Source organism: Limulus polyphemus, unplaced genomic scaffold (genome assembly GCF_000517525.1).
Source record: "Limulus polyphemus unplaced genomic scaffold, Limulus_polyphemus-2.1.2 Scaffold545, whole genome shotgun sequence".
Classification (NCBI taxonomy): domain Eukaryota; kingdom Metazoa; phylum Arthropoda; class Merostomata; order Xiphosura; family Limulidae; genus Limulus; species Limulus polyphemus.
In genome coordinates, this window is record NW_013666155.1 from 165,803 (window position 1) to 184,502 (window position 18,700).

General features: G+C 29.6%; 1 protein-coding gene across 1 annotated transcript in view; it reads left to right on the forward strand.

Moving 5' to 3' along the window:
* LOC106459003 (phosphatidylinositide phosphatase SAC2-like) overlaps positions 1-18,700 on the forward strand; it is a 61,605-nt gene that overhangs the window by 22,262 nt on the left and 20,643 nt on the right. Inside the window, exons 6-14 of the mRNA XM_022385379.1 lie at positions 1,743-1,931; positions 3,126-3,516; positions 4,406-4,598; positions 7,555-7,632; positions 11,295-11,415; positions 11,903-12,031; positions 14,223-14,293; positions 14,730-14,975; positions 15,592-15,663. Of these exons, the coding sequence (XP_022241087.1) occupies positions 1,743-1,931; positions 3,126-3,516; positions 4,406-4,598; positions 7,555-7,632; positions 11,295-11,415; positions 11,903-12,031; positions 14,223-14,293; positions 14,730-14,975; positions 15,592-15,663 (1,490 nt within the window). The remainder of the gene's footprint in view (positions 1-1,742; positions 1,932-3,125; positions 3,517-4,405; positions 4,599-7,554; positions 7,633-11,294; positions 11,416-11,902; positions 12,032-14,222; positions 14,294-14,729; positions 14,976-15,591; positions 15,664-18,700) is intronic.

Sequence of the window (18,700 nt, forward strand, 5' to 3'; positions counted from 1 at the left end):
GAAAAATTAGGTGTCTATTTACTTGTGACCACTCATTGTATATATATCAATAAATAAAAAAGATACACACAAAAATAAGAAATTTAGCACTTCAGGATTGAAGCCTTTTGTTTTCTGAAGACAGTCTTCATTAACCCTTTTTTTTTTAAGTTGGTTGTCCAAGAAACAATTCATGTAGTTTTCAAGTATGCATTTTAGTATATAAATACAAATTCAAACAATAAAGATAATGCCCCCAAAGTACTATAATTTATCTGGCTTTTTAACTGAATTTAAAAAAAGTTTAGAAAATTGCTTTACTTACATGAGCACCAACTTTGGTCTTCACCCAATAAAAGCTGCTTCGGAAATGGAGCATTTTACAGAAATAAATTAACATGAGAATGTCATAACCACGTGGTTCACAACTTACAAGTTAGCATGAGTAAATAAATAGTTTCAAAAGCATGTAGAATTGGGAGAAGTTACTGTGATGAGTGTAACACATTTATTAATATTTCGGAAAATATAGAAGGTGAAAGGTTCTGTCTTGCCAATACCTGTAGATAGTATAGATTAGTGGTATGACATAACACATATATAAGTGAAGATTGAGAACTTATTCACATATTTCCTTTTTAAATTAAGAAATTAAAACTTAAATAATATTAGAATTTGAATTATAAACTATGTTTTGAAGCCAAGTTTATTGATAATATAGTTATTTAATTAAAGAGTTTCACTAGATCATATATGGTATTGCATGGAACCATGTACATTCAATTAAAAAAGAAATGATTATTTTTGGAAAGAAAATGTTATTCTTAATACAAAAGTGTATTAATTAAATAACGAAAAATTAATTTATAAAGTAATTAGAAGTATTTAGAGGAAAGGTATACAATTAATACATACATATATATATATATATATAAATCTGAATGCATTCCTTTTTTCAAACTAGTCTTTATTTACACGATTTTTGTAAACAAAGAGAAGTTTGATAAAAGAGAAAGGATTTAAGTTTTCTTATACATATTCAACCAGAAGTGAAACCACCTTTAATTACAATTTATACATAAATTCATTCATATCCACAAATATTAGTGATGGAATTTAATAAAGAAAATTCAGAGAGACCATCTAGTGTTTCTATTGTTTTATGGTTTTTGTTTATGAAAAAAAAAGGCCTTTTTGTATTTTTTGGCTAGAAAATAATTACCACCACCTAATATTTTCCCAGACAAGTAGGTGGTGATAGAGTCTCTTTACCTATATTTTTGCAGCATGAGATTTGTGATTATACTTTTACCTGACTTATCATCTGATCTCAGCAAAATGCTGTTTTATTTGAAGATGTAGCGCCTTTAAAGTTTGATCTATGTATATCTTTGAACAGATTACACAGAATGTTTGGTAAACAACAGTAGAGATGTTGCATTTTCTGGCCAGAGTTCATCAAAGAAAAGTAGTCTTTGTTCTATGTTTTTTATACACAACAATTATGTTGTAAAATGAAATTATGTAAAAACTGACTTTTTGAACCAACATTTTCCTTGAATAGCCTAAGTTTACATATACCATTAGCTAAAGGAATGGTCTTGGAGAAATCAGCACGTAAGTTTTTAAGCCTACTAAGACTGTGTTTATTGGACAGTATCATCATTCTTAAAAGTTTAGATTTATTGAAGATGCTGGCTTACATCTGACATAAGTTGTACTAGGACAAGCTTATTATATACATTCTTTGTTCATAATCCTAGGAACTTCTGAAGCTGTTCACAGAAACAGATTCATTTTACTACTCTTTAACGGCAGACCTGACCAACTCTTTGCAACGTCAGCAAACACTGAAGGATGCTTTAGAAACAGAAAACTCCCCCATGTGGTGTCAAGTTGATGACCGTTTTTTTTGGAATAAGCACATGTTGCAAGAACTGACAGAATCTGAGGTACTTGATAGCAGCTATGTGCTTAGATTATTTTTATTTCTTACACTAGAAAAGTTGGTAAAGTATTTTGAAAAATAATTTTGCACTTCATATAAAGATTAAACCCCTGTTCTAGGTTATTGTGATTTGTTTAATCTGATTCCTTGCTATAATGGCTTTATAAAAATAACCAAATACAGGAATTACTGTGGAACATGTAAAAATTTCAAAACAGGTCTACGTTATTAGTGTCCGTATATATTTTATGTTTCATTCTTATTCTACCATAATACTTGTGTCTTCTACACTAGGCATTCAGTACATTGTATACTAGCAATGCAACCATTAAACATACCCCCCTGTACTGATCAAATGCACAGAAGGAGCTGCTATGTATAACTTTTTTTTTAATATAACAATTTTTGTTTAAGTAATGGGCTTTAAACAAATCAAAACATTAAATTTTCCATCTAAGTAGCATTTAATGTGTAACTACTATTCATACATTGCCAAACGATTTTTGTTAACAAGATAAACAAAAATCTGCCACTGCTAGAATGTTGTCTGATGAACCTTAAAATGTTTAGAACTGTTTTCAAATTCATGGCTAGCAAATGAACCTTTGAACACAGCCCTACATACTAGGACTAAGAATAGCCAGTGATTTATTACTTTGTTTACTAGTCAGAGAGAACCAAAACAATATTAATTTCTTACTCTGGGTTTTAGACAAAATCTGACTGTCAATCAGAAAGACCAATACATAGTTGGCTTAGTATTCGAGAAATCTCTGGTGGGTAATTTTGGTTTTAATTGATGTGAAATACTATATTCCCAAAGCATGATTTTTACAGTGACAAAATGTATAATGTAATTTTATAGTTTTTCTTTTTTTAATTATCAAACAATTTGCATAATTATAAAATAATTTGAAATAGACATTCAATACATTGATGTATTGAAGCAAGCTTTTCATGCTTTTCAAACTTAATTACAATTTAAAATTGATTGAAAGCTTGCTTCCTTCATTATTAAGTCTGGATGTAGTACATCATTTTGATAAGAAATTTGGTGGAAATTATGTGAAACAACTATGACAGTTTTATTGAAATGCATCCCAGAAACATTAAACATTTTGCATAAATGATTGAAAGTGCTTATGTTTGTTAAGATTGTGTATATATATAATTTTCTTCTTTTTAACTTTGAATGTAGAATCCTGCAGCAGGGCATTGGATATTACCTATGATTCAAGGTTTTGTATACATCCAGCATTGTGTGATCAATATGTCTGAAGAAGAAGACATTACTCCTGTAAATAATAATTCAAGTGGTTTCACTGAGTTGCAAAGTCCTGATGATGAGGATAAACTACAGAAAACATATAACTTAATACTCATTTCCCGACGAAGCAGATTTCGAGCAGGGACTCGCTACAAAAGACGGGGAGTGGATGAACTGGGACACTGTGCTAATTACGTGGAAACAGAGCAAATTATTCATTATGGATCTCACATAGTCTCATTTGTGCAAGTGCGTGGATCAATTCCTGTATTCTGGAGACAACTTGGGTACAAGTATAGGCCTCCACCTCAGCTGGATAGAGGTAAGTCTTCTCATACACCCTGATAGTTGTGAATATCTTTTTTAAAAACATCATGTTTAACTATAAAATAATCTTCTGTTTCTGCTGCTTTGCTTCTGTCTTGTTGTTTATCTGTGTCATTAAAACACATTTTTAAAATTCTATGTAGCTACTGTCAACAGTCTGGTATGATTCATGGTGATTTATGAAGAGTGGGTAAAATAAGAAAAGCATATAGTTAAAAAAAAAGTTACTTGATAATATTATGTAATGTTAGAAAATTTCACAAAATGCTGATCATGAATACATGTACTTTAAAAAGCATTTGAGAAAGTGCAAATTTCACAAGGTTTATGGAAAAATATTAATTTTCTTATAATTTTACCATTTGAAAAAATAGTTGGTATAAACTTGTGATTTTTTTCAAATGAATAATGATTGCATTTAATATTTTCAGTATAATGAGTTTTTTTTTTAAGTTTATGAATAATAAATTCAACCATAACACCCCAGTTAAGTGGTTATTTGTTAGGTGGGAAAAGTTAATAACTTGTTGGTGAAAATGTCTATGGATGCTTTTTAAGACATTAACGTTATAGTAGATGGGACATAATCACGACTTTTTATTTCACAATTAAATGGTAATATCTAAATGCTAACCATCATTTTTGTTTTTGAAAAATGTTAGCTTCATATTTATTATCGTGTATAGTGTATAAAGTGACATAAAAATTAAATGATATAGTTGGAGACAATATTTATTTTTTTATTTAAATGGTTTGAGAAAAGTTAACTGGGTGGCTTTAACAGAAATATTTAAAACTAATGTCATCATTTTGTGTTACAAGTTATTATTATATTGCACTTTTCCTGCGGGCTATTCATTTTCTTTTTTTCTTTCATTACTTAGGCGAAGAAGAGACCCAAGAAGCTTTTGCAAAGCACTTTAACCAAGAACTCTCAATATATAATAATGCAGTGGTCATAAACCTAGCAGAGCAAACTGGAAAAGAAAAAGTTGTTGGTGATGCTTACTTAAACCACATTCTTTTGTATGACTCTCCTGACATAACATATATTTCATTTGATTTCCATGAATACTGGTAAGAGCTGGGTAGACTCAGCTGTGACTTATATCATCATTACTGAATCTAAAAGCATGGCGTGAAACCTGTATTGAATGTGAGACATAATAGAATGGAAAAGTAGCAAATGTCAGGTTAATCACTTTTTTTTGTAATATATTAGATTTTCTCGTCTAATTTAAATTCTTTTCAGTTTTTCTTATTTTTAACGTGGAAATTTTTTTGTTTTTCATTGTAAATGTATATAAGCAAAAAAAAAACTGTACATCAAGATAAATGTTATTCATTCTGAACTTCACTTAGTTAAAAATCAGTGATTTTGTATTAACGTTTTTAGACTTTATAAAACCATTTAACTATATATATAAAAAGTATTGTACAATAATTTAATTTTTTGTACTCAAACGTATGTATTCATGTCAGTGATTGCTGTTCTTATATTCTGTAATGCAGCTCTTAGTTTGAATAACTACTGCCTTTCTTGGGGCATGTTCTCAACTACATTGTGATGTGTCTGGTAATACTGAAGGATGTTCATGATTTTTAGTAATGAAACAAAGATGAGTTCTTAGGCCTTACAGCCTCTTTTTCCCCCCACTGAGGTTCTTTGGGAAAGCTTTTGCTATGAATTGTTCTACAGCACAATTTCCAAAGCAAGAGGTTTTATACAATACATGGAAGTCAGTGTTGCCCACACCACACACACACACACAATAATTTTCTTTTTATGATTTATAAAGCTCATCAACAGTGCATAAATGATGACTTCCAAGGATCTGTTTGTGCAATCCAAAGCCATAGGCATCTATGGGATATCTTTACAAATGGTATAGCATGAATTCATATTTGGTCTTGCATCTTAGGACCCTGTGAAGTAATTGGTATGTTTACTTTTGTTATGAACACACCTTGAGCTCCAGTAAAAGGTAAAGTTGAGTAACTTTAATGTTCCTCACTGTGTCCAAACTGAGATAGATAAAAAGTAAAACTTTTTTACACATGAACTAAGGAAGTATAAAATGTATTGTTCTCATACTACAGTTTCATGAACAGAATAATCATAAATTGCCCAGAATTTTACAGATACTTAAGTAGATACATGCATTGTCCAATTTAATGACATATTTCTATTTGGCACATGCCAAAGACTGCTTATGCATTTTTTGCAGTTAGTCTTCTGTTTGGCTACATGATTTGGAAGAAGTTTGTAAGAACAGTTTTTGTGTCTAAATCTTTGTGAATAATCTCATTTACAATTACATGTTGGGTTCAACTGCAGTGTACCGTTGTGTTCACGAGTTACTTCTTTTTGATAAAACCAACTTTATTTATATACGTCTGTATGTGTAGCTGGTCATAGAGTACTTCTTTTACCGTGTTGGAATCATTCATCTCCTTGCTTTGGCAATACATTACAACATTACAGTTATCCCTTTCTTCAAAATGCTAAAATTTTGTACTTTGGAAGGTTTTATAATTATAATAGGAGAGCTTCACCCAAGAAAGTTCTGTAAAATAACTCTTCCAGAAAAGGTCAATTTGAGCCACCATTTGCACTTTCAAATCACCACACTTTAACTGAATTGCAGAAAGAAGGACAGATTTGTTTAATTCTGTGTAGTCACAGGCCCAGTGATAACCAGGCACAAGGCAACTGGGAATGCAAACTGTTAAATAAATCATTAATAACCCTCTGTGCTTGTTTGCATGATTGTTTCAAAAGCTTGATCAATGATGAAGATTAGAAGGGTGTGATTTAAATTTTGAATTAATCTTTTCAGGTAGTCCCAACAATTATTCTAAAGGCTTAAGATCTGGTACTTTTTGGTGGGATAATTTGAGAGTTTGATCATTTCAATTTGAAATCAGTTCTGAGTCATACATGCTTCATGGAAAGAAACATTATCTTGCTTAAGTGATCTGTTAACCAAAGATATTTGCCATCGCCTGAGATACTTGTTCATTTAAGACTTAGACGTGCAGTCACTGCACAGATATCGGTCTTGTGCCTAACGTCCAGAATATAATCTTTGCCGTAATACTACTACCACAGCTCTTCATATTTCACAGATCACTGTTTTGATCAAATTGTTCACTTCTTTGTCATTACTTCAAATCTTTTTGAAATGGCTCTTATACTCCAAAAACAATTGTAACCAATCATTAAATTTCATGGGCTTTACATCAAACTAGTCTGTGCCAAATATTTTGGGAGGTGGTATACACGTATTCATATCCCATCCTTTAATAAATACTAACATTCATAAAGAGCATGCTGCATAGACCTCACACATAGTAAGCACTTCCTTTATGAGGCTCCAGTAAAGTCATTGTGAATAATTTATTGCTAAGGGGCTTTTTCATAATCCCAATAAATGAGTATTTGTCACATTCGTAAATTTGTTTTTCTTATGTTATACTATTAATTTCAAAATAAAGTTGAATTGTCTTGTGTGTAACCAAGCATTGTATTCACTTTTCATAATGATTTTCCAGCTTTCTATCACTTTAAAAATTCCCATCTTTCTCAAATTTGTGTATTTCACAATATTTTAGCATCATACACACTTTGATAATTGTACCTGTATGTGTATGAAATATACTTGCCAAATTCTATTGCAGATTGTGAGAAGAGTAAGCCAAGACACATATTCAAGTTGGCATTCATATACTTTTTGGCAGGACAGTGTATATTTATCAATTACTTTGAGCATGATGGAAAAAAGGTTAACTGCTTTAGATTCTGGGGAGTAGTCATATCTTGTATGCAAAAGTTATTCATCATTACACAAATAAAACATTAATATCATACCAAATGTAGAAAAAACTAAAAACTTAAATTGTGATTAAGTGCATACATAAGACAGTCTCTGAAATTCACCTTTATCAATATAGAGAAATATATTCTAAGTTATGAGAAAACAATTCTTTTTAATGTATTTTGGTATTTTAAAGTTCATAACTTTTTTTTCAGTCGAGGAATGAAATTTGAAAATGTGTCAGTTCTGATTGCCAGTATTGAAGATATTATCAAGGACATGAGATATTACTGGTATAGTAATCTTACCATTTACATACATTTATTGTATTTATATATATCACACTGTAATGGTTTTCAATCTTATATTTTTCTTCTTATCAGTCAAAAGGTATGTTAGAGTGTAATTTAGAAATGATTTCAGTGGTTGCTGACTTTTATTCATTTGATCTCTTCAGTCATATTAATTGTTTTCAGCAGAAATGTTATTGTTACAGTCAAAACTATTTCTTTTTTTTTTTGAAACAAGTATTCTTATTTGAGTTATCTCAACGACTACTGGCTTCTAATTTTATTAGTAGGTAATTTTGCTCTTCTCATATATTGTTCCAAAAATAAAACCAGTGGATGAAATTGTTTAAAAGTTGACAAGAACTTTCCTAAAAAGTCTGTAGCTTAAGAAAAATTAAATATTTTATTTTTTTTACTATTTCTAATAAAAAAATTTGCTATTTAATCTAGTTATTTACACTCAGACTTTGAATATTTTGCTGGCAAGGTGATTTTTATATGAAGTATTTATTACCTTACAGTTTTCACATTTTATATGCATAATCTCTAGAACCTCCTAAATAAATACTGAAAGTTTTTTAAGGTAAATGTTTATATTTTATTTTCCATTTTCTCTACTATATCACTAACTCTACCTGTTATCATCAAAGTACAGTGCAATGAAATATTTAAAATTAAGAAATGGAAATATGTACAAGTCTCTTGAAACTTGTTTTTTTGAATATGCATAATTTTACATCTTTATCTTTTCACTTATAGTTTATTTTTCATTTTCCTTTCCAATTCTTTGTCTTTTATTATTCATGTCGATACGTCACCTGGTGCCCATGGTTTTTTTATTATTGTTATATGGCTACTCCTGTACAGAGACTTGTTTCAGTAACACTTTCACAATCCAGGTGACAACAAGTTAAACTTATAAAAATTGTTAACCTTTTCAAATATGATATTTAAAACACAAATAATACATAACTAAAATATAAAAGTAAGACCTAAATACAATTTAACTGTCTCTCTAACTATAGCATATTTAGGTAAGAAACCACTGTAAGTGCTATCGTCAATCAAGCAGACAACAAACTAATGAGAGTTAAATGTACACTATGAGGAAACCTGTGGGCCAATTTCAAATAAACCTTTGAAATATAGTATAGTGTAAGCTGAGCTTTTTCTAATGACTATATACACTCATGTCAATGAACTACATGTACATTGTAGATCTCAAGGCAAACTATAGAAGGTGGGTATGGCACCTGTCAAGGGTTGAAACATTTTTATCAGTTTTCCAAAGAAAGGAGCTACAGACTTTGCATCTCACATGTCAAATAGGTCAAACACATTGTACTTAGCATCTAGATACTCATGTACAGTGCCAGTTTATGTAGCTAAGCATGAACTGCTGCTAAAGTAGAGATTTTTTTCATAGTGAGTGGATCATGTGACACAAAAACTGCATATTAAGTAGTTTTTAAAAAGTTTTCTTTGAAGCAAAGAAATTATAATTTATATAACATAAAAACACAAATTATAACATGCATTATAATGTTAATTTCATTGATATATATATATATATATATATTGATAGTAAAGTGTTTTACATCATTTTTGAATGTAATGCAGTACCATATATAGAAAGGAATTTCCAAATGATGCTGGGGCCCATAGAGTTAACTCACTCACTACAGATAGGTCAAAGTGTGCATGTCAGAACCTTTTGCAGTGTTAAATTCAAAATTTAATTAATTTACTATTAAATTATCAATGGATATGAATAAACTTGCCATCAAAACATAGTTAATAAATAAACTTTTAATATTTTATGTGGATTAAATTCCTAATTTTATAAGGAAATATTTTAAAAAAACTCAATCTCACCTAGTATTAGAATTGTGACACTTATTCTCTAGATCTTCTCCCCCTTCTCTTAGTTATTTACCAGCCCTCTCTGAAGTGCATAATTTAATGTAAATTGGTCATTATAATATAGGTATTACTAAGGCAAAGTGTAATTTTTACAGCCTTCAATCTTATTTGTTTATGGAGCCATAAACTAGAAAAAACAGACCCATTTACTACACCCACCTGTCACTTCCTGTCTTTCACAAATTTTCAATAATTCTCTTTTACAGTATATACTATATCATTTATAAGAAATAGAAAGGCAAAGTTTAAATCCATCGAATGATGTATAGTGCTACCTTGTTTTTGGTACAAAGTATATCAGTTTTGTCTTAAGTTTGAAAGTTTATCTCGTGGTGTGCAGATTAAGCTGCAAAGAGAATTAATTTAATCTTCTCTTATCTTAGTTAGAAAGCCAGTTAAATTATGATAGTTATAGAACATTGTGTGCTTTGTGGGTGTTGTTATTCTGTGTCCTTATGTGGATTACTTAAGTAAATAAACATAATATAGTGTACTGCCATCATTATAAAAAAATGTAGGGTTACATTTCATTGAAACCCGAGAGCAAAAAAAACGAGGTCAAAGTAAATACTATATATTTTTTGTATTTCATGTGTATTCTTTATGTATTGTTATAAAAGTAACTAAAATGTAAAAATTATAAATTTATTAGGTAAGATAATGAAAAAAAAATTATTCACAGGATATGCTTGCAAGCAGCTCATGTGAGACATTATTCAATAAAGAAACATGAGCTATGCATTCTGTAAATGGTTTACAACTTGTCTGGTGGGATTATTAATTAGATGTGGAGCTGAGGGCAGTAAAACAAAATTAAATATAAACAGATGTAGACTCTTATGTGCTTTAAGCTATTTTGGATAAATAATTATAGTTTTCTGTTACAATCTGCAGTCATTCTTTAAAAAAAAAGGGTAATTTAAATTTATTTCTGACTTTTTATGGGTGTTCCAAGATTGGTCAACTCAACTGAGTCTGTATAGAGTTAGGGTAGATAACAGATAAAATATAAAGTTTTACTGAAAAAAAAACATTTGATATTTATTTAGGATGTTTTAGATGTTACATAAATGAAACTTGAAAATTTCCAGATAAAGAAAAGTATTTTTAATCATGGCATGAAAATCATTTTGTACTCGAAATAATCAACACTCCAACTCCATATGTTCATGGAGAAATCTTTAGTAAAAAATACTTGATTAAAAAATCTGATTTTTTTTTATACAAAAGACTTATAATGTATACTGAAAGCTTGCCAAATTTTGTGAATATATATAAAACATATTGAAAGTTTTAATATGAGAACTGATGGTTACTTTGTGGTTAGGTAATATTTTTGTAAATTTTCACTAAACTTGAAAACAAAAATCCTTCTGTCTATGTTTCATGTTAAAATTCATTGTGAGAAAATACAAGTTTTAGAAAATCAAGAGATGTTTTTCCCAACATAAACTCAAAAGTTTTAAGTATTTTTTTATAAAAACAATTTTTAAGTGTATGGTTACATCATTTGTTGTTTTACAGTATGTTTTTCCTTTTGAACTATTTTCTTTCTCTTTTTATTAAAAAGTAATGTATTTTACTGGTCATGAAGGTATAAGATTCTAAGAACTTGTAAACACTCTTTCCAAAAAAAAGTAACTGTAAGACTAGCTATATTTTTTTTTTTTTCTAAAATATAAATACAAGAGTGTACAATTCTGGCACTGCTTTTTGAAGTAATTTATTTCTTTTGTTTTTAGGGTTGACAATCATGGTCTCATTTGTAATCAGACAGGAACATTCCGAATAAATTGTATTGACTGCCTCGATCGAACAAACATTGTACAGACTGCAATAGCCAAGGCAGTGATGGATACACAGGTAGATCTGAATTTTAGTTCAACTTGTTGGAATGTCCTAATGTCTCTTATAGTATTTCCTCTGAAATATTCATGTTTCATATGAAATTTTTTCTAAATATAGTTAATTTGACTTAACCAGTAGTTATGGACTGTGTTTGATAATCGACTATTCATGTTGAAGTAACAATGCAAAATATTTAATCTTTCTCAAAATAAAACTATGTGTGTATGTTCAGTCTCAACAGTAAACTAAAGAAGTAGTTCATAACTTTATAGGATGTTCCTGAAGATTCTTTACATTATCACCAGCTTGATGTATCTAAACTTTGGAACCTTTAACAAAATCACTAATATTGTATTATTGAGAGGTTAAGTGTTACGTAATTAGCAAGTGAATGGCATTATTGCAGTACTGTAGTTAATTTGTTGTTATTTCATTTATAGTAAAACTGGAACTTATTATTTATGTTGTGAAATAGATTTTAAGGTTTGATACATTGGTCTAGTTTCTAAGACTTGGACTGTTGAGACCGGAAGGAAAACTACCTACCAGTTGTCGTCGAGCTTTTCAGGTGATGTGGGCCAACAATGGGGATATAATCAGTCGACAATATGCAGGTACTGCAGCTTTAAAGGTCAGTTATTCACTCATAAAGCAGTGTTTGTCTCTTCTTTAGGCTGTAGTAGAAAACATTAATAACAAAGAGCACCATAAAAACATATAAACTTAGGCATCGGAGAATCACATAATTTAGAATTGTTTTGTTATTGCTGTTTTTCATAATAAAAAATTATAGTTAAGGTTCGTCTAAAAGTGTGGTATTGTTGTGAAGCAAAGAACACCGTTAAATCAGGTAGTCATGATCAATCAGGATATTACAAAGTAAATCCAAAGAGACAGAACATATGTGATGTTATATAATAATTGCCAAATTCTTTCTGTATGTATTTTGCACCTCTGAAATAGTAAGCAATAGCTTACATCTATTTTTTGAAAGTAGAAAAATCCATACTTTGTGTTTTAAATACTTGGATCACTGCATCATAAGCTAAATATGTTGTTTTCCTCTTGCTAATGACATTTATGCACTTCTTCATCATGCAGTACAGTAGACTGTAGCAATCTCCAATGAATTCTGAGGTTATCCTTAAGTCTAAAGCTTAGTTAAACATAAATTTTAAACCTCAATATAGAACTTCTAATTATACCACTTTAGTTTCATTAAAAGCTAGTTTGAAACCTTAACTTATTTGCTGTTTTATAGATCACTAACTTTTCCTCCGAACACATCAGTTGCTAACTTTTGTTGTATTAAAAAGTTAAACCTTTTCGTAATGAAAATACTCATCGTAGCCTATAGTAAACAAATGAACAGCATGAGGTACATTAATGATTTCTTCTAAATCAGTAGAAATAAAACACATGACAAAAAATTGACTCTTGGAATTTATTTACAAGAAAGGCACTCTGTACTTTAGAAACCAAAACATTTAAGGAAAATATTTTATTCAACAAACTTCTAATTAACTGTATATATATGTTGAAATATCTTTTATTTTTCCCCAGAGGTGGAATTGAAAAGAGAATCTGTGATATAGTTCATAGTAGAGGATATGGCCAATAAAAGAATGCCTTAGGCCTCTACATCACACATTCTCTTTTCAATTTCACCTCTGGTAAAAAGAAAAGGAAATATTTAACCCATATAGATCTATGTATGTGTATATTTTTATTAAACAGTTGGTCTGCTGTATATTATTGAATAATGAAATTTCATAACATTGTTCAAATACCTAAACTTAGGTTACTATGTGATGAAGTAAAATAGACTCAAAACCTATAGATACTTCTAATTAATTGTTTTATGCTCTTATTATAGAATGTGCAAAGTAGACTTTAAACAACTGCAGAATCTGAAATATTACCTTTCAATACAGATATGTATTTTGACTACTAAAAACATTTATGTTTCCTAACTAACTCAATTACATATATATCATACATTAAATCAAAATCTTTCAACAATAACAAATCAGACTATTGATTACTACAATTAATAAGAAAGGTTTAATTATCAATACAGGAACACCAATCAGCCATGTAATCTAGTTTCTGTTCACATTAGAGAGGGAAAGCTAATTAATTAACATGTTAAAGATAATTACAGTTTATTTATTTATGCTGTAAAATCTATCTTACAAATAAATCTGTGGCTTTACGTTATTTAGTGGTATAATCTATTGGCATTTCTTTATATTTATTGATGATGTGTCTGCACATAAATACAGTTGTTATTAGATGAAAATAATCTCAATCCTCCATGTTTTCTAGTTAGTAAGTTGTAACATCAGTACTTTCCTACCAAAGGTTAATACTGGCTTTAAAAACATTTATTGTATTAAGTGTCACTGCTTTCCACTACGTATAGCTAATTAAATATTCTAGTTAAATGTTATGTTATTAACGTATATATATATTTAATGAAACAGTTGTTAAATTCACTAATTATAACCCCTTAAGAGGCAATATATATTGTGCAATCATTTTTCTTTTAAAAAGCTATTTTATAAATAAATGTGTTATAAAGTGCTCTTCACTGAAATATATAAGAGAGCCAAAAAGTATTTGTTAACTTTTTTGGAAGGGTGACCATCTAGGAATACCAGGTGATGATGGCACTATTACCTTCTTTCACCCACCTGTGGACTTATACTGCTAGAAAACAGGTTTCAATACCCGTGGTGGGCAGAGCACAGATAGCCTTTTGTGTAAAACTTTGTGCTTAATAACAAACACCAACATTGTTAATTTTTTCATCATACTAGGGTGATTTTACAAGAACAGGAGAAAGAAGAATTGCAGGAATGATGAAAGATGGCTATAACTCAGCTAGCAGGTCAGTCTCTTGATGTTAAATTATATGTCTAAGTTTCAGTAGTTCTTAGACATTTTAAAATATATTTGTATGATATTTTGATTTTGAAAAATGTTCAACTGATGAAAGATGTGAAAGCAAGGTAGAAAATTTAAAAATGATTAAGATACCCATTACCATTTTATTTTAGTTTTCAAAATCAGATTTGTAAAGTTATTTTTCTTAAGACTTTGTGCATAAATCAAGGTCAGTTGATTTATAACCTCACTCAACTATATCTACTATTTTTTTACATCACAATTATGAAGAAATTTTTAGTTTATAATTTCCTGTTAGATAAGGAGGGGGTAATATTGTAATGCTGAAATTGTGACAGTTAAAGATCAGTTGTAATTTGTGTGAAATATCCATGCAAGATTTAAGGTTGAGATATTTGATTACTTTATTCCTTTTGTAGGTACTATGTAAACAGGTTTAAAGATGCATATCGTCAGGCCACTATTGACTTAATGACAGGAAACCCTGTTAGCGATGACATCCTTTCTCTTAGTTCTGAGCGAGAAGTTGAAGATGCAGAGTTGGAACAGACAGAACAGGAACAACATGAACGTGTCAAACAGCTCATTGAAGATTGTAAAAAAATTCTCATTCCAGAAACTGAAGTGATTTTAGGAGGGTGGGCTTTGGTTGATGCTGATCCTACGTAAGTGTTTGCATATTAGAAATAAAGGTTAAGTCCACCAATATTATGAAAATTTCAAATGTAATAAATGTGATAGATGTATTTTCAGACAGTAGGCTATAGTTTTTGTGGTTTCGTGTACCATTCTTCATTCATTTGTAAATATAGAATCTTACATATATTTCCAATTAATTAAGATACATATGTAATTGTTAATATAGAAGAGAAATTAAACTCCTTTACAACTGGCAACAGATAAAACAGTACATGTAGTAGATACATATAGCTTTCTGGTTTTACCAGTTGTAAGTAAAGCCTTTTTTTCTCTGTGAAATAGAAACATTTGTTATGCAAAGTACCTGAATAATCTAAAACACACACACACACACAAATGCATTCATAAATAAAGAATGGGGGCATCCATATTGAGTATTCAGTTACATAAATGTCTACACAGTAAACATACTTTGAAAGCAAACAAACTATGGTGGGAATGTGATAATATTTTAGTCCCATGTCTATCTCATTCAGTAGATTTTAAGAAATTACTTTAATGTTCACATCTTTATTCAAGCATAGCAAATGGAAATACAGTTATGTCACTATTATTTGTAACTTGTACATTTGCATTTTTTAGGAGTGGAGATCCAGATCAAGAAGATATGGATACAATACTTGTATTGACTAAAGAGTCCTACTTTGCAGCAGAGTAAGCCAAACATTATTTTCATCTCTAAGAAACTTTCAGTGCTTGTGTACAGTCTATTAAGTATTGGTATAGACTTTCAAATACAAAATTATTAATTTAAAATTCTTGCAAATATATTGAATTTGAATGACTTATTGTAACACTGTAAAACTTGTTTGTTCAACTTCCTTATCCTGATCTGAGAATTATCAGCTTTAAACAGTAATAGGTTGATGATATAGAATGTTATTCAAAAGAACTGTGTATGTTTGAAGATTGATAGAAACCTATTATATTTTTTTATATTGTATACTTTTGTAATCTTTATTTTTTTTAAATGCTAAAGTATATCATTTCATTATCTTGTGGTGGTGAAAAATAAGTGTTTTAGTAGTAGAAAATCGTAACAGGCAAAACGTTTGAAAAATATTATTATTATCATTATTTTTTTACAGAATAAGCAAGATTTTATAATTACAGGGGAACTGCAACTTAGGTTGTTTACTAAATAGTTTTGTGGCACATATGTTATTCTCATAATATATTATTGTGTTTTACATACAGGGGAATTGCACCCTAAATATAGTTAGCTTTTAATCAAAATATTATTTAGTAAATAATTTCATGGCACATATGTTGTTCTCATAATACAATATTGTGTTTTACTAAGATGGCACTTAAAAGTCTTGTAAGAAGAAGCATTATAATGGGTTAGTGTGGTAAGACTGTGAGTCTCAGGGTTAATGGTTTGTGGCCTGCTACAAATTGCACTCTGAACACTTGGGCCATGGACGTGCTGTGAGAATGAGATTCAAATCCCAGTATTTTGTCAGACAAGAGTTGCAGTGGTTACTGTTGACTAGTTGCTATCACTCTAGTGTATCAGTCAAAATTAAGGAAAGTTATGAACAGCTAGCTCTTTGATTAGCTTTGGGCTAAATTTCTGAAACAAACAAAGAAGCACTAGGCAGTTGCTACTGCTGTAGCAGCCTTCTCTTTCATGCAAGGATATTTGGTGTATTTGAGCTGAAAGTAACTTGTGCATTGTACATGTTGTTTACTGTTCATCCCTGTATAATGTTGGTTTCAAAGTATTACGTTCCTATAAGCAATATTGATATATTCATAAAACAAGTACAATTTTCAACCATAAAATGCTAGTGTTAATTTAGACAAGCAATAAAATGCTTCAAGTTTTCTGAAGAAGTTATGAAGTTAATGCAAGACTCTGATTGGGTGAATATATATATATATATATATATATATATTTAAAGAAGTGATTACAATAGTTGTCATGTCATTGATAAAGCACACATCAGTCTTTCCCAGCTGTATGTCTTCATGCTGATGTATTTTAACCATTGTGGCAGTTTTACATAAGGGGTGATGCATTCTACAAAACTATTTGGTTTTTATTTATGATAAGTAACAAATTATTTATGGAAAATATAATAAAAATTCCTTGATCCTGGTACTGGTTATGTTAGTGTTAAAGAAGTAAATGAAAGAAGACTTGTAGTTATTTTGTTATAGAAGATAAAGAAGAAAAAAGTGCTGGAATAAATGTTTTATTAAAAATAGTCATTAAATTTCTTTCCATTTGTATTGTGTATTTCTTTGCAATATAAATTGTAACAATGTTTTGAGAATAGTAGTGAAATGTAAGTCTTGCCATATTACCAAAACTTCATAAACAATATATTCCCTCATTTGATTGTTTGAAAAGACTGTGTGGTTTATAAGTTATTGCTTTATTTTTTGGGGGTTTGACTCTTATGAAAATTAATCATTAGATTCCATTGGGGAGAAGGGTTAGCACAGGTCAGATAAATCCTGGAATGTCATGGAAATCCTGAAAGAAACGGCTGTTTTTGAAGTCATGTTCCTGGAAAAATACTGAATTTTCAGATTAAATAAAAAACAACCCATGAAGTATTTGGCTTAATAAAAAAAATTAGTTTGATTATCAGGTTTGTTTATATTTATCTTTGGTGATTGTGAATCTCATACCTTGTGAGATCCAAGATTGTTAGTCTCCATTGGCTAACAAATTTCATTCTGTGTCTGAAGATTCAAAAGTTGGGAAACTTTGAGTATGGGTCCTGGAAAAAAATCCTTGAGGGTCTAGGAATATTCTTTTGCAAACTCAGTACAAACTCATCCAAATGGTGGGGAAAAAAAATTTACAAAGGCCTTAAGAGTAAATTAAAACAAAGAGTTTCTCTTTATTTTAATCATTGTTTAAATTTACAAAAAAAGTATTCTATGTATATACTCAGAATTTTTATTTTTGCATTATTGTACCAGTATTGTGATATGATCATTATTCAAGTAAAATAATAAAGAGTACATGAATAAACATCATAACTCATTGAACCAAAATTATTAACATATCTTTGAGTATTTTAATTCACATAATAAAATATTTTTATTTATGTGTTTGTAGGACAACAAAAGGTGTATCTACATTAACCTCACGAGATACTATTTATTGCCTTTAACCCTCTACTTACAGATAGTCAGAATGTGCATGTCATGACCTTTAAAACAGGTTACATTCAAAATTTAATTAAACTACTTTATTATCAATGTATACAAATAAACTTGGCATCAAAACATAGTTAATAAATCAAATTTTAATATTTCAAGTTCTTAATTTTATGAAGGAATATTTAAAAAAATCCTCAATCTTCCTTAGTATGAGAACTGTGACATTTGCTCTCTGTCTTCTTTTCTACTCTGATTTATTTAAAAAAATCCTCAATCTTCCTTAGTATGAGAACTGTGACATTTGCTCTCTGTCTTCTCTTCTACTCTGATTTATTTAAAAAAATCCTCAATTTTCCTTAGTATGAGAACTGTGACATTTGCTCTCTGTCTTCTCTTCTACTCTAATTCATTTAAAAAAATCCTCAATTTTCCTTAGTATGAGAACTGTGACATTTGCTCTCTGTCTTCTCTTCTACTCTAATTTATTTAAAAAAATCCTCAATTTTCCTTAGTATGAGAACTGTGACATTAGCTCTCTGTCTTCTCTTCTACTCTAATTTATTTAAAA